The following is a 15,072-nucleotide window of genomic DNA, read 5'->3' on the forward strand; positions in this document are numbered from 1 at the left end:
ATTAATCTTGTTGGGAAGTGTTCAATGCCTCCTGATGGGTCTGATGGTTTATCTCCCCAGATTCCCATGTTGAAATCCAATTCCCAACACAGTAGAGGAGGTGGGGCCTCTATGAGGTGGTAAGATCTTAAAAACGGTGTCCTTCTGAAATGATATTATTGCCCCCTGAGAAAGAAGGCCCTCAGAGAGCTACCTCATCCCTTCTACTGTGTGAGGGCTGTCAAGGGAACACATGAACCGGAGAGTTGGCTCACATCAGACACTGAACCTTGGGCTTGTTTCTACTGTTCACAGCCATCCAGTTTATGCTATTTTGGCACAGTATCATGAATAAAGTAACCTCTTCTAGGTTGCCGACTGTGACTGTTGCTGCTTACCAGGTGCTTGGTGTACTAACAGTGTCAATCACAATTGTGCAAATATGGGCAATATGAAGAATAACTGAATAACTAGATCAACAACAACTAATCCAGGAGCCCAGCCTCAGCACTGGCTTCTTTTCCTAGTGCTACCACCATGGAGAGGTAGCAGCCTATGACCAGCCTCTTTGTACTTTCCTTTCCCTCCTCTCCCAGTTCTGTGATTCCTTCCACTATTTCCATTTGAAATCTTGCTCACCTATCTAAAATTAACGATTTCATTGCCACCTGCTACTAAGAGAAGCAGAGCCCAAGGCTATGCCAACCAGAAAAATCTTAGAAAATGCCTTTAAAATCCTGCAACACAATTATAAATTGACGGAACATATTATTATGCACATTACAGCATGCACAATAATCACTGAAGAATCAAGAAATTCCACATTTCTTACTGACATCTGAAGTCTCTAAACTCAGCACCTAAACTTTTAAATAAGCTATATCAAATGTAAGTTTTCTGACTTCAAGGTCATCTTTAACAACAGTACCATTGACCACAGCTATTACAGTATTGGCTAACACTGCTTCAGCTCCGTACCAAACGGTTTCAGGTCAGCAGTCTGATTGTGACTGATTCCACTTTGGGCTTCAGTCATATTCATGTGGTTGAAATTCCTAGTTCAGAAACCAACCATTACTGTATTAGAAGTGAAAAGTTTCAGGTTTTGAGTTTCATTATCTTTTCATGCAGTGTCATCATGATGAGTACATGTAACTCTTTCAGGAAACTGAAACATATACTAGTTTGGGGAGGGATAAAAAGAAATTTAATCAGTGCTCACTGGTAAGAGGAACAGGCAAATAGGCCAAGGAACTCCAAGCTTATCTTTGGGAACTGATGTAAGCTTTGGGCTTAAATAGAAGAACCCAGGGGAACAAGCTACAGGCATAGTTAAGCAGTCCTGTCAAAATGGGTACCTTTGCTTTTGACATGAAATCTTTTGACAAAGTTGTTACTTGGTAGAGCATAAATTTAACTGCCCTTTGGTTTGATCACTGTTAAGAACATACCCTCCCTATGTAGGCATGTACGTTGTGGCACAGCCATGTCTTTAGGCTGTGCCCATACAAGCTATGTACACATACAGTATACGACTCTACCTATTCCATGTTTAAACACTAGCTGGAGCCTTGTGGGCAACTCACTTCTCTGTGTGCCTAACATCCTGCAGTTCTCCCTAGCAGCTTTGCCGGATCTGCAGACTTGGAAATGTGTCCACTGAAGTCATACTGTGGTGTAGTCTCATGGTGGGAAGGTTTTTGTGAGACCTGCAAGTCTCTCCCAGAAGGAAAAGCAGTTCTGTTCTTCCTTACAGACCTTCCCACATTTAGGTGGCCTACACTGTTTCTAATGTTGCTGAGCTTAAATATTATTTTAATTTTGTTTTTCATTTTTTAGACCATCCTACTATTTCCTAACATTTATTGCTTAAAATTATTTAAATAAAGTGTCTCTAAATCAAAATTTAATTTTCATAAATGTCTACAGCAATGGTCACAAATTAACATGCAATTTAAACTGGTGTTCTTTGGCGGTATTTTCAGAACAGTGTTGATCAGATCTTAACACCAGGATTAAGAAGGGTTGCCAATACATTTTCTAGTGAGAGGCATTTAAATTTTCGGTGTTCACTGTGATGAGAAGGCTGGTAGTTTAAACACTTTATTGCTGCTCTATGGTATACATAATTAAATGAAGCATGTTCAACCCAAGGGGACTTTAATAGGTTACTTGCAATTGTTACTGCAGGCAACAACTTGTACATGATTTTATTTCCAAATCCACAAAAAACAAATTTTATACAAATCAGCACTGTAAAAATGTCAATTACAGCCCCAGAGGCTTTGCTGGCAGAATAATTGTCTAAATTCTAGGATATGGGAAAACAGGTCTTTTTTTTCTGTATTCATCTTTTTTTTTCCATTTTCTTTTTTACAAAAAATTTACAAGTGAAATGTTACTACGAAACTTTTTATAAGGAATTTTTTGCAAAACATTTACATTTTACCATCAACTATTTCTGTTTTAAAATCATTATGTAGATTTAATACCCTATGCTGCACATCAATTTATGTGGGCTGACAACTTAGTGACATGCATAAAAAAAACACCACAAGGCATTAAAATGGAGACTTAAATACAAATATTGTTGCAATAAAACAGTTATAAAATTGAAAAATAGGACCTAAACATCATGCTTATCTAAGTTTGACAAATTAACTTTTTCTCCTAGATTACACACTTTTATTACTGCTCTCATGAGTGTGATAAATAATGACTTAACATCAAGTTCTAATGTAATCAGCAACACATACACAAACCTAACCAAAGAAAGTATACTGTAAGAGAAAACTACTCTAACACTGGAGTTCTACCATGATAAATACAGAGCTTTGCACTGATAATTTTACAAAGAAAAGCTTCATAACGGTGGCAAAGGGAATGAGCAGTGAAATGCCATTAACAGGACTCTACTGCACATCTGTGCCCTACCACAGCTATATCCCACTGAGTCAAATAAAGGACACTGAAATTTACGACTGCTGTACGACAGAAAGGTGGACTCAGAATGGTACGCAGAACAGACTGTCAAAATATTTGTAATTTCAGTGGTGAAATGTGCCTGCTGACTGATTATTTTATATACTATAAGGTAATCCAGATTCAGTCTGATACATTTATAATAGGCCTCATTGTTGGTGAGGATAACTTGCACTTCTGATGAGCATACATGGGTTGCATAAAACTGGCTCGTGGAGTAATGATGCAGAGTGCTCATACTTGGTGCTAACAACAAAAAGTATAGCTCGGAGAAAACATGATTAAAACATTAAGAAAGTCTCTTTACATAAAAAAAATTATAGCACTGATTGTGTAGCATGATAGATAAAATATATATTTGATGTTTCAGCTCCTATATAATAAAATTAAAATTAACACTACCGAATGCTCCTCTGTACCAAACAAAACAACAAACTGATTCTGATGTTTTAAAGCCAGATACATCAGTTGTTAAGAGTACATTAAATAAAATATACAAAACAATTTACAAAATTCAACTAAAATTTAAAGACTTTGTTACAAGTCTACAAAAGCTTTAAGAAACTTGAAATTTATAACCACAGTGTAAAAATTTTTTTTTCCTTTAATCTCAAAGCTTTTTTATACAAACCGAAAGCACAAAAGGCCTCCAGTTTTATATAACGCTACAAAGGGCTGGCCTAAAGTGTACATAGTGTAAACAGTGATCATTACAGTATTTCTCCTTCATCAAAAATACAAGAAACATCACGATTTGGGAAGAGAATTCTCATGAGTAGTACTTTTCCTGAAACAATAAAAAATGCACAAGAAAACATATACCTATATTCAAACCAATGATGGTAACAAATGAAGTAGGTAAAAACTTTAGTTTCCAAATGGTCAGTTTCAATAGTTATGACTCTGTGTAAATATGTTCTAAAAACATTAAGTGTCTTACTAATGTTTAATCTATTAGAATAATCCAATTGTTTTTCATATGAAAAGTTTGGCCATCTTTCCTAATAAGACACTGCTCTCTAAGACCCTTGCACAAACAATGAAATATATTTTCAGTCACTATTTGACTGAAAAGTATTCTGGTTTTCCAAAAATATTTTTTGCTTCATAATATCATTTCTATTATACATTTGTTAAGCTGTCTAAACCTTTAGGGAAAATTCTGTTATTGATACAACATAAAGATATCACTGTGATATTAAGTTCTTAATAAACCTAACACAATACTAGAAATAAAATTGGATTTGCCAATTTTTAGTAAAGGAAAACAAAAATTATAATGTAGTTAAAAATAATTTTCTGCTGGCCTGGAAAAAGTATGATAATTCTTTCTTTGGCTACTAAGTCAAAGCATAAAGAATTCTGCACATTGTCAGCATAACTCATATTTACAGAACATGAAATTACATAGATCTGTAATCTATGCGAGCATTTCCAATATGAATATTTAAAATGAAATTTTGCTATTGAACACAGGGTTAGACACACAGTCAACCTTAACTTCAAAACATTATTAAACTGCTTCCTCTTGCTCTTCTGAAGCTATCATGAATTCTGTTCTAACGAATTTTCTCCCAGCATTTCCCTAAGGTTTCAATCTAAAATTTAACCTAAGAGTTCGCTCTAAGGTCCTCTGTGTCTCCAAAATGGAGAAAATAATTGGGCTTCACTGATTGTCTGCGTACACACTACTATAATGTAGTGGTAATAAAGACCTGAGACACATCTCAGATTAGTATTTTGGAATGTAACCTAATTCAACTTTTGAAGAACTTTTGATATTTAGAAAAGACGGCCAAAACTATTTTGAATGGATTTTTTCCAAAAACCAAGCTAAAGAAACACAGTATTATCCCTGTTGTCAGATAACAATCTGTTTTCTGTGCTAAAGAGTAAAAGAAGTGCATGTAAGTTATTACTGGCTAAATTTTTAACAAAGTACTTCCAAACAGATTAAGTCCAATTAAGGTCCAGCCTGCAAATTCACGTGGTCTGTCTCTTTAGACATATTAACAACACATGATGTTAAAGGAGGGAGGATTCTGTTTAAAGGTTATGTGATGTATTTCCAAAAAACTACAGCAACTTATAGCATGGAAGAAATACTTTTCTGTTTCCAGTATATTGGTTTTCTTTTTGTATTTTTTAAAAATTCAACACTTTATGTGTTGAACCAAAAAAATCCCTGGAATTCTTAAAGATGCCAAGGATGCAAATGTGATTTCCTACTCTGATTTCCACTTGACCAGCCCATTTCCAGATTTTCAAAGGTGTGTAAACGTAAGTGCAGCACTAGAGGTCTTTGTTACAGAAAGCGCTTCAGAATTCTTCCATGTTTGTTGAAACATTGGGAGTTGCTGGATTCGAATCTTGAGAAATGGCTGCAACTGTGACAATCCGTGGGGAGCCAAGCACCTCTGTAACGGACGAGTCCAGTTCTCCCGAGGTAACAATGGCAAGCGCTGTCCCACCGCCTTTCTTATTCTGGTGAGTTTTGACATGCTTGGAGAGGTGATCACTCCGCATAAACCTTTTAGAACATTCTGGACATTCAAATCTCTTTTCTCCTGTAAACATAAGAAGGAAATGAAATTGCATATATTTTAATTAAATGAAATTTTTATTTAGTGATTTGTTTTCCACGCATATTGCACTTTTATAAGATCTGATATATAGAGATACGCCTAGTTTAGGTACACAATATGATGGTAGGGAGCAAACCCAAGGCCTTGTTCATGGTAGGCAAGCCCTCTGTCACTAAGTTATCTCCTAGCCCTTTCTGTTTAAAACAACAACACAAACAAAAAAACCTATTAAACAAACAATGTAGAAAAACCATGTGGCTGAAAATAAAAGACTGAAAGTTTGAAAGTCCTGTTTTGCCATGAACTGGGGGGGAAAATTTGAACAAGTAAATAACCACTCTGAGCCTCCACTTCCCCATCCACAAAATGTCAGGATTCCTGACAAAAGAGCTCCTGACAGTCTCTCTCAGCTAACAAAGCACAGCACGAAAGGGGAAGACCAATGTGTAGTCACTAAATTGATAGCTGGGCCTCGCCTGTAAACTGGAGAGGCATGATCTATCTTAGAAACTATTTTAAGCTAAGAATGTAGTAGTATGCTAGGTTTTTATAAGTAAAAAAAGTGAGTGCTGGGAACATACATTTCAAATTAAAGACAGCTTTAAGCTTCCAAAGAGCAATGGTGATATTTTGATCCTTAAACATGTTTTCTACAAAATATAAGCCAGCTCTAACTGGAACCACTTCTGCTTACTGGACTAAAAATCAAACGTTAACTAGAAAGGGGGAAACCCCTCTCTTCTTTTTGAGTAACAGGATAAAACTCACGAAATCTTGACTGTCTTATCCTGATGTTTACAAAGGCTAAGTAGCTATTGGCTTCGGTCATTCCTTCTACAACAGTTACGGCAGTGAAATGGGATTTTCCTGGTGGGAAACAGAACTCAGATAATATGGAGACTCATTCGTCAGACTTTTTTTTTCCCTTGCCCCTCCTTTGACTTACCAAAAATAAATCTACAATTTCAAGTTTTGACACATCAGATGTTCCCCTAACCCCACCCTTGCCTTTGACTACATTTACAATTCAGAATTTTCCTTTTAAAGGCTAAATAAATGCATTGGACAAAATTGTCAGAGACAATGAAAATACAGGGAGCAAATCTCTAAAGTAAAGGAGCCCAGATATTATGAATGCTGACACTCAGCAAAGGTGAAAATTAAATACAGCTGAGAAACAGTCTTGACGTCATTTACTATCTGACCATAAAAGAAGACAAGTTTACAACTTTCAAGCTAGAGAAAACCTGAAGATCTAGTTTTAGATTTTATTTTATAGATGAGTAAGTGGAGGCTCAAAGATGTGCTAGCCTGGAATGCACTGAACCTACATATGGGCTCTTTATGGTCCCACCACAGGGCAACTGCAGACTGTCATTACTTCACAGCCACCAAGTCTGATTCATAGACCAGAAGGTGATGGCGGAGACGTGGGTGCCTTTTCTAAGTACAAAGCTGGAGATAAATCTACACCATGGCTGTCTAGCAAATACTTATTAACTGCAATGTTCATAAAATCAGTGACTTTCCAACAATTATTTGTAGACTATCTATGTAAGGCACTGGCCACAGAAAAGCTGGACATCTCTGACTGTAACGCCTGTTCTTCACGTATCAGCCACTGTGCAGATTTAGTCCAGTGAGTAGTCCAGATACTCTACAGCTCCGAGACAAATGGAAACAACGGTGACATGCTTAGTGTCACCAGCTGGACGCTCCCAGCCTTTCTACTCATCTATTTGGTTACCAAATTAACTTCAAGTCACAAAGGAGCTGGCTAGAATCTCAAATATTCAAAATTATATTGTACATGTATACTTTCACTAGAGAAATGACTCCTTTTAGCTCAATGTCCTTTTTAAGAGAAGTGTTTTCTGCTCTACTGGATAATAATTTCTTATTTTATATCCTCCGCAAACATCATCAATGGACTTTACTTCAAGGATTAAAGAATGTTTATATTAACTACAGATGATACAATTTTATAGTCAAAATTATTTTAATTATTCCAAATCTACCTGGGCTTTCAGAATTCATGATTACCTTTTCTGATTAAAGAATCTACTTATCAAATCTGTTGATACTGGCTACTGTCATAGACAGCATGGCCCTACAAGGACCAATCCCTAGAAGTTACACATGTTACAGATAATGGGGTTTAACAGCTATTGCTGTGGATATTGCTCTGTATAAATAAAATGCTGATTGGCCAGTAGCCAGGCAGGAAGAATAGGTGGGACAGGCAGAGAGGAGAATTCTGGGAAGTGGAAGGCTAAGACAGAGAGATGCTGCCAGCCACCGCCAGAAAAAGCGAAATGTAAGATACCGGTAAGCCATGAGCCACGTGGCAACTTATAGATTAATAGAAATGGGTTAATTTAAGATATAAGAACAGTTAGCAAGAAGCCTGCCATGGCCATACAGTTTGTAAATAATATAAGCATCTGTGTGTTTATTTTATAAGTGGACTGTTGACTGCCAGGGCTTGACAGGACCCGGAGAAAAAACTCCAGCTACAAGCTATAACTAGGTAGGTTATGGAATTTGATACAGGAAAATTATTCTCAACTGTATAGGTGGCCCAATCTAATCACACCAGCTGTTCAAAGAGACCTCTCTGTACCTAGTGTTGGAGAGATCAGAAGTGTGACAGGGACCAACCAGAGTTTTGAAGTGTCTCAGAACACGTCCAAGAAGAAAAGCACGCACCTTTCAAGAGCAAGCACCGGCCAGGGGACCAACAGCAGGGAGCAGGGACCTGATCTAACACTAAGGCTGGACTGGCTGAGTGCAGATGGGCCTCACAGCAGCTGCTTTCCCTGAGTGCAGCGCCATGCACACTCTGACCTGTGACCTAAAGAAACTAAAGGACAACTGTGCTCTTTTAACGGCTAAATTTACTGTTCTCTTCAGTTCAGTTCTATGGACTTCTATAAAAAAGGACAGAGAATCTTGTCAAATACTTACTGTATTATTCAAGCTACTGTCATTTTCTTCTTTCATTATTAATCTGCTAAATTACACTGCCTGAACGATTTTCAGATGTTCAGATTTTCAAGCCCAGAATGAAGTCTTCTTAGATCTGGACCCAGGATGATCTTCCTCAGAAGTTTTTAATAACAAATTCAATTTTTTAACAAAACAGGACTTTTTGTGATATCTATTTTTTTATAATTTTAAATTAATTTCAAGCTGGGCTAGCTTGGCCTTAAGGGCTATAGTAAATAAAGATGCAACTGTATTTTTGGTGGTTTGAGGGACTACACTCAGGGCTTCAGTGTGCTACATCAGTGTTCTTTCACTAGGCTGCATCCCAAGTCCTGTACCTTTTCTAGAGTTATTTTCAAAAGTAGGGTAGAGTCATGTAGCTCATCCATTTATGACCCACTTAATGTCTACACATTCGTCAGTTGTATTCACACGTTTTCTTGGTCAATGTGACTGGGGCCTTAGATGTTTTACCTTCCCAGCAAATCAAACTTTGGTTTCAGGGTCTGGAACAATCCGCTCAGTGGCAGAGCATGTGCCTACCCTTGAGCTCATGTGTACCACCTTGAACTCCACCTTGGGCAACACAAAAAACAACCCCCATGCCCACAGGCCTGGGTTTGAAAGATTATCTGAACTGTTTTCCTATGTCCACTCTTTATTATTTAACTTCTCATTTTCGATCTCTTCATTTTCTTGTTTCTTAAGGTAGAAAATATTAGATTGCTGACTGAAAAAGGATTGAATGCTATAAATTCACTCTTTATCTGAATCTTATAAATTTTGTGATGAAACTTTGCATTCAGTAGAAGTTATTTTCTAATTTCCCTTGAGACTTTCTCTTGGCCCATGGGTAACTCAGAAATATGCTGCTTGGTAATTTTATGCAAGTTAAAGGCCAGCATGGGTTATATAGTGAGTTCAAGGCCAGCCTGGGCTACAAAGCCTAGTTTTCCATTTCTGCCTCCATTTTTCATTCTTCTGTTTCCTCCCCGCCCCGCCTTGTATATGCATACAGTGTATACACACACACACACACACACACACACACACACACACACACACACACGCATATTACCACGGAAAGATATAGAGAATGTGCACATGCAAGAATTAGGCAGTGGTTTTAAGGTTTTGTGTCACTCTATGTTGACCCTGTGTATGCACAGCTCAGGAATGAGCCAGCATTTCTTTTGTTCTACACACAGAATTAATGATCGGCTTTTATCCTGCTTTCCAAGGCACAAGTGCATCTTTTTCTGATTTCATCAGCTAGAAAGCCAGGTTTCTGTGGCCTCTTGTAGCATCCATCTGGGGCCACAGTTGGAGCAACATGAGAGAAAAATATTGGTGATTCCACTCACATAGCATGGTAAACACAGCCCCCCACTTTCTGGATCCTGGGCTGGAGATGCGAGTGTATAAAACCTTTCTGGTAGCTGTGCTGCCACTGCTGTAATGGAATGGGCCTGGTTCGGAGCCCACTGGCCCCTCTTCTGACTTCTCTGGCTATATACATGGCATTTCTCTTATCTTCTGTTGCCTGCACCTCTAAGCATTGATCCATAGGATCAACCCCGGGAAACGAAGCAGACAGAACATGTGACACGTACCTGCACTGGGTACTTACTAAGTTTGAGTTCATGCCTCACTGTCTGCTTTGTTTCTCTCATCATTTAGGTAAGAAAACAAGCAAACTACTCAGTTATAAAATGTGGCCCCTGATACCAAGAGGCTGAAGACACACTGATTCATTTTGGCTGCTAGTCAAGTCACAGGAAATAGTTCATTATACAAACTGAAGCAGCAAACAGCTGTATAATAATTCTGGGGGAAATTTTTAATGTACCTGTAGAGTTTCTGATCTTCTCTATTTCATCAATAATACTTTTTCTTTTGTATATGAAAACCACAGGCTTTCAATTATCAACTTTCCTTTCCACTTAAGTTTATAATTACATACAACTTTATATGGGATAAAAGACTAAATTGTGCATATTGTGAAACTCTGAAGTCTACTATAAATAGTGTTCTAGGAGCACCTCTGGGTTTTCCTTAGATGGTGAAAAATAATAGATGTGGCTGAAGATGAAACCTCCTTGTGACATTATTTATCAGAAATCATCCCTGGATTGACTACTTCTTGGCACAATGTCACTGGTCAATAAAATATTCTAAAAAAAAAAAAAAAAAATAAGCAACATGCCCACAGTAAAATATTCACAGAAATGAGCTATCCTATTACATGAATTTATGATATATGTACAATCTATATCCTTATTATGTGCAACAAACACTTGTTTCTATTCCTGTAATATTTCCAATTAGCAGGAAAGGTAAATATAACTCCTTATTGTTTAAGATGGCAACACGATCACAGCAGACTCTCTTCCACTGAAACACCATTAGATTAACAGTGATGGGAAAAGGGAAGGGGCTTAAATCTACAGCATAAAAAAAAAGAAAAAGGACAGAAAAGAGAGTCATTAACAAAATATTGATTGTATTGCATCTGAAAAATAGAGATTATCATTAAGAAGCTGTGTTCTAAAACAGAGTCAATTTTGTGCAGAAACCTGTGATGTCTAGAACCAATGATAAAATTAAGGTCTGTTCATAAAGGTTTTGTTTGTTTGTTTTTCTTTTGAGGTAGGGTCTCTGTATGCCTGGTTGGTCTGGAACTTGCTATGCAAATCAGGCTGACTTAACTCCCGGAGATTCACCTTCCCCTGCCCCAGAGGACTGATGATACTAAGGGAATGAACCACCAGGCCAGGCATTATTCATAAAATTAACTTGAGTGTCATAGATTCAGGCAAAATATTTCAGGATGTATATCTAAAGAGATGTTATCCACAGCATCTGTGGTAGTCATCACAAAAAGGAAAAAAAAAAAAAAAAAAAAAGGGCCCAGTGATTTTCTCCTGGTGAGGAAGAACCTCCTTCACAAGTTTTAGGAACTATTGACTTTTAAATACTCTGTGCTCGGATCATTACAAACTTTACATTATTTTAGCAAAGCAGATTGATCCTTACTACTTTCAAAAGGGATTAAAAATAACTTATTTACCTACGCACAGTCAATCAATGTATTTCTTTTGAGAGTGGTGGCTAAATATTGAACAAAATGACTCTTGCCATGAATGATCAAGGCTTTCAACTGAAACACATTCAACTTTTAATCAATACTTATTTCAAGATATTTTGTTTGATATTGTTTTCAACACACTTAACAAGCACTTGGCATGACTATTTTCAACTCTTTTTTTCCATGTAATATTATTTTAATTTTATATAATAAATAATAGTCAAATTTTAATCAGCAGTGTTTCATAGTGCTAATCAATTAGAGCTTTTGTTTTCCTGCTTTGGTTTAATTTTTAAAAATGTATTTACATTTTATTTTGGCTTGCTACAGATCTCTCAAGATCTTTAAAAGTCCTCTTTATAAGCACATCAACGCTGGGCTTAGTATTTTTGGTGCCAAACAGGTTTTGCCTTGATTCACTGCAGTGCTGAGACCAGTACCTCTTGCATGCTAAGCAAGCATTCTACTACCAAGTCCCAATATCAGTCCCTAATATGTTTTATTTAATATTTCCCATCATTAAATCCTTAAAAAAAAGATTTTTTTAAAAATACGTGAATGCAACTCTGTCTATGGAGGAGTACATGTACATGAATACCAGTACTTGTGGAAGCTAGATGATGAAGTTGGATTCCCTAGAGCTGAGTTAAAGGTGCTTGTGAGTTCATTTCCCTACACTGATGCTGGGAAATGAACTCGGGCCCTCTGCAAGAGTAGCACAAACTCTTAATGATGAGCCATCTCCCTAGTTCCCTTAATATGGTTTAATTAAATAATTGTATGTAGGATAACATGTATTCAAAATATTTATATCAATAAACATAAAGTACATCTGATTCTGAGTTAGTTAAGATAGCAGATGATTATAATTTAGATCATATTAAAAAGGAGAGAGAGAAAGAGAGGGGGAGAGGGAGGGAGGAGGAAGGAAGGGGAAGGGAGAGGAGGAGGGAGAGAGGTGAAAGATGTAGCTCAGATGGCACAGTGCTTAGCAAGCACAAGCCCTGCTTTAACTCCTAGCACGGCATGAACAGGGCATGATGGTGCATGGCTGTACTCCAAGCCCTCAGAAGGTGGAAGCAGGTGGATTAGGAAGATCAGAAGATAAGATCAAGTCGCTGGGCGGTGATGGTGCACACCTTTAATCCCAGCACTTGGGAGGCAGAGCCAGGCAGATCTCTGTGAGTTGGAGGCCAGCCTGGTCTACAGAGCAAGATCCAGGACAGGCTCCAAAGCTACAGAGAAACCCTGTCTCGAAAAACCAAAACCAAACAAACAAACAAAAAAAGAAGATCAAGTCATCCTCAGACACATAGAAAGTTTGATGCTAGCCTGGGATACATGAGACCCTGTCTTGAGGAGGAGGGTTCCCTAAATTATTAATATTTGATTTTGAACCATTTATGTTCTGTGCATCTGTATGAGTATGGATGTGTAATGTAGAAGACTTTACATACCCATCCACTCAGACAAAGCAATCACAAAGCAAAGCTTCAGATCAAACAAATGGCAATTTTTCTTGGGTTCTTTAACCTTTCCCACTACAAATCCAGGGAAGAGATACTGCATCTTCTCATAGAGGCATAAATATCAGAGTAGTTTTCAAGAACAGACACAACATTGTCACAGGATTAATTCTGAATCACATCATATTTGATAAATGTCAAGAATGAAGTGGCATTAGAAGTACCATGCAATACTAACATATTTAAAAACTTAAAAATCAAAATTCAGAGGCAACATAATGCTAAGCTCCTGGACAGAGCAACACGCTAATTCTCATTTGTGTTGCTACTCCATGGGCATGTCAAAGTGGGTCATTCTGTGTCTGTGATTTGTAATTTATTTAACAACCTATGGTTCTGGGGATGGAGCCCAGGGTCTCCATTGCTCATAGTCATCCCCAGACTACTGAGACTGTTCTCTAACCTGCAGGATGGGGCATGTTTCTATCTCATGGTGTTGCTTTAGCACCAAATGAAGTAACACATTCAAATACATAATAAACAGCAGCTCATAAGAAAGGCCAGTTCTAGGATGTCCCCTGTATTCAACATACAACTTCAGCTTGTGTAAGTTACCTTCTAACTCAAAATGCACTCAGTAAGAACCAGGCACATTCTAAACAGAAGGTGAGTGCATGAATGTGCTTTCAACAGATGCCAAGATTAAATACAGCTTACAGTAATTAAAACGAGATGGTGCTGGTACAGAAATTGACAAATAGTAAAAGCTTTGTTAACAGGGGACCCAGAAATTATAGAGGACAGTTTGAGAGAATGTTAGTGCAAATTAGGACAGAAAAATAAACTAGTCAAAAAATGGCTTTTCACATAAAAAAAATTACAGCCTCAATTCATCACACACATACACACACACACACACACACACAGAGAGAGAGAGAGAGAGAGAGAGAGAGAGAGAGAGAGAGAGAGAGAGAGAGATAGATAGATCAAGAAAAAAAAAAAGGAAACAAAATCACACTTTTGGGCACTCTAATGACCAAACTGGAGGCAAAAAACAAAAAACTCAAGGCTCTAAGAAAAAAAAAATGTTTCAAATGAGATCCAACTATCTTAGACTTCAATTGTTTCATTAAAAAAGGTTTTGTAGCTAAATATATAAAACTTCTATATGACAAAAGATAACACAAAATATGGGGGGGGGACTACATAAATTACACAACTGAGAAACACCCCAGAAGAACAGTGAGGTATGATGTCAAAGAACAGCCAACACACATAAAGAGATGCTTGATCTCAGGAAAAATCACGGCAAGTGCAAACTTTAAAGAGAGAAACAGTTTTAAATAGATACAAACTTCTGAAGCTGGCACTACAGTAGTGAGAATACGTGAACACAAACTTCTAATCACCACTAGTCACGGAGAAATGTTAAGCAGTCATTTTAGAGATTACCAAACACACATGCTCTATGATCTAATACTCTTGCCTCTTAAACATGTCCAATACTGTCAAAGCAGCAAAGTTCATAACAGCAAAGAACCTACCAATAACCAACAGTGTGGGAAATAATTTAGAGCAGTGTAGTAATCATCTGACAGAATACTGCGTATCTCTTAAAATAAAGTATGCAGAATGATAGTTATGTAACATTTGATGACCTGTATAAAACATTACTTTCTATGTAGACCCACAAATAGTTTACACGAGTATTAAAAATATACTAGGAACATGACACCAAATCACAGACCGATGGTGGCCGTTGTCTTTGATAATGACTTCCTTAGTGAGGTGATTACTAAAAATGACAAAAAATATAATTGTAAAAGATTGTTAAGTGGATATTTGTTATATTATTCTTGACATTTCCTGGGTTTATAAAGACAAAATGGAAACTACTCAAAGTCACCAATATGATCACCTACCAGGCCCTCAAATTTACCGCTGCCTACCTGCTGCGTGGTCAGGGACTTGTGTCCTGGTGTAC

General features: G+C 37.3%; 1 protein-coding gene across 1 annotated transcript in view; it reads right to left on the reverse strand.

Moving 5' to 3' along the window:
• Positions 1-2,175: 2,175 nt before the first annotated feature.
• The window catches only part of Sp4 (Sp4 transcription factor), a 65,907-nt gene continuing 53,010 nt past the window's right edge, over positions 2,176-15,072 (reverse strand). The window contains exon 5 of the mRNA XM_059279470.1: positions 2,176-5,528. Coding sequence (XP_059135453.1) covers positions 5,281-5,528 — 248 coding nt within the window. The 3' untranslated portion in view covers positions 2,176-5,280. The remainder of the gene's footprint in view (positions 5,529-15,072) is intronic.

The sequence above is a fragment of the Peromyscus eremicus genome, chromosome 14, assembly GCF_949786415.1.
Source record: "Peromyscus eremicus chromosome 14, PerEre_H2_v1, whole genome shotgun sequence".
Lineage (NCBI taxonomy): Eukaryota > Metazoa > Chordata > Mammalia > Rodentia > Cricetidae > Peromyscus > Peromyscus eremicus.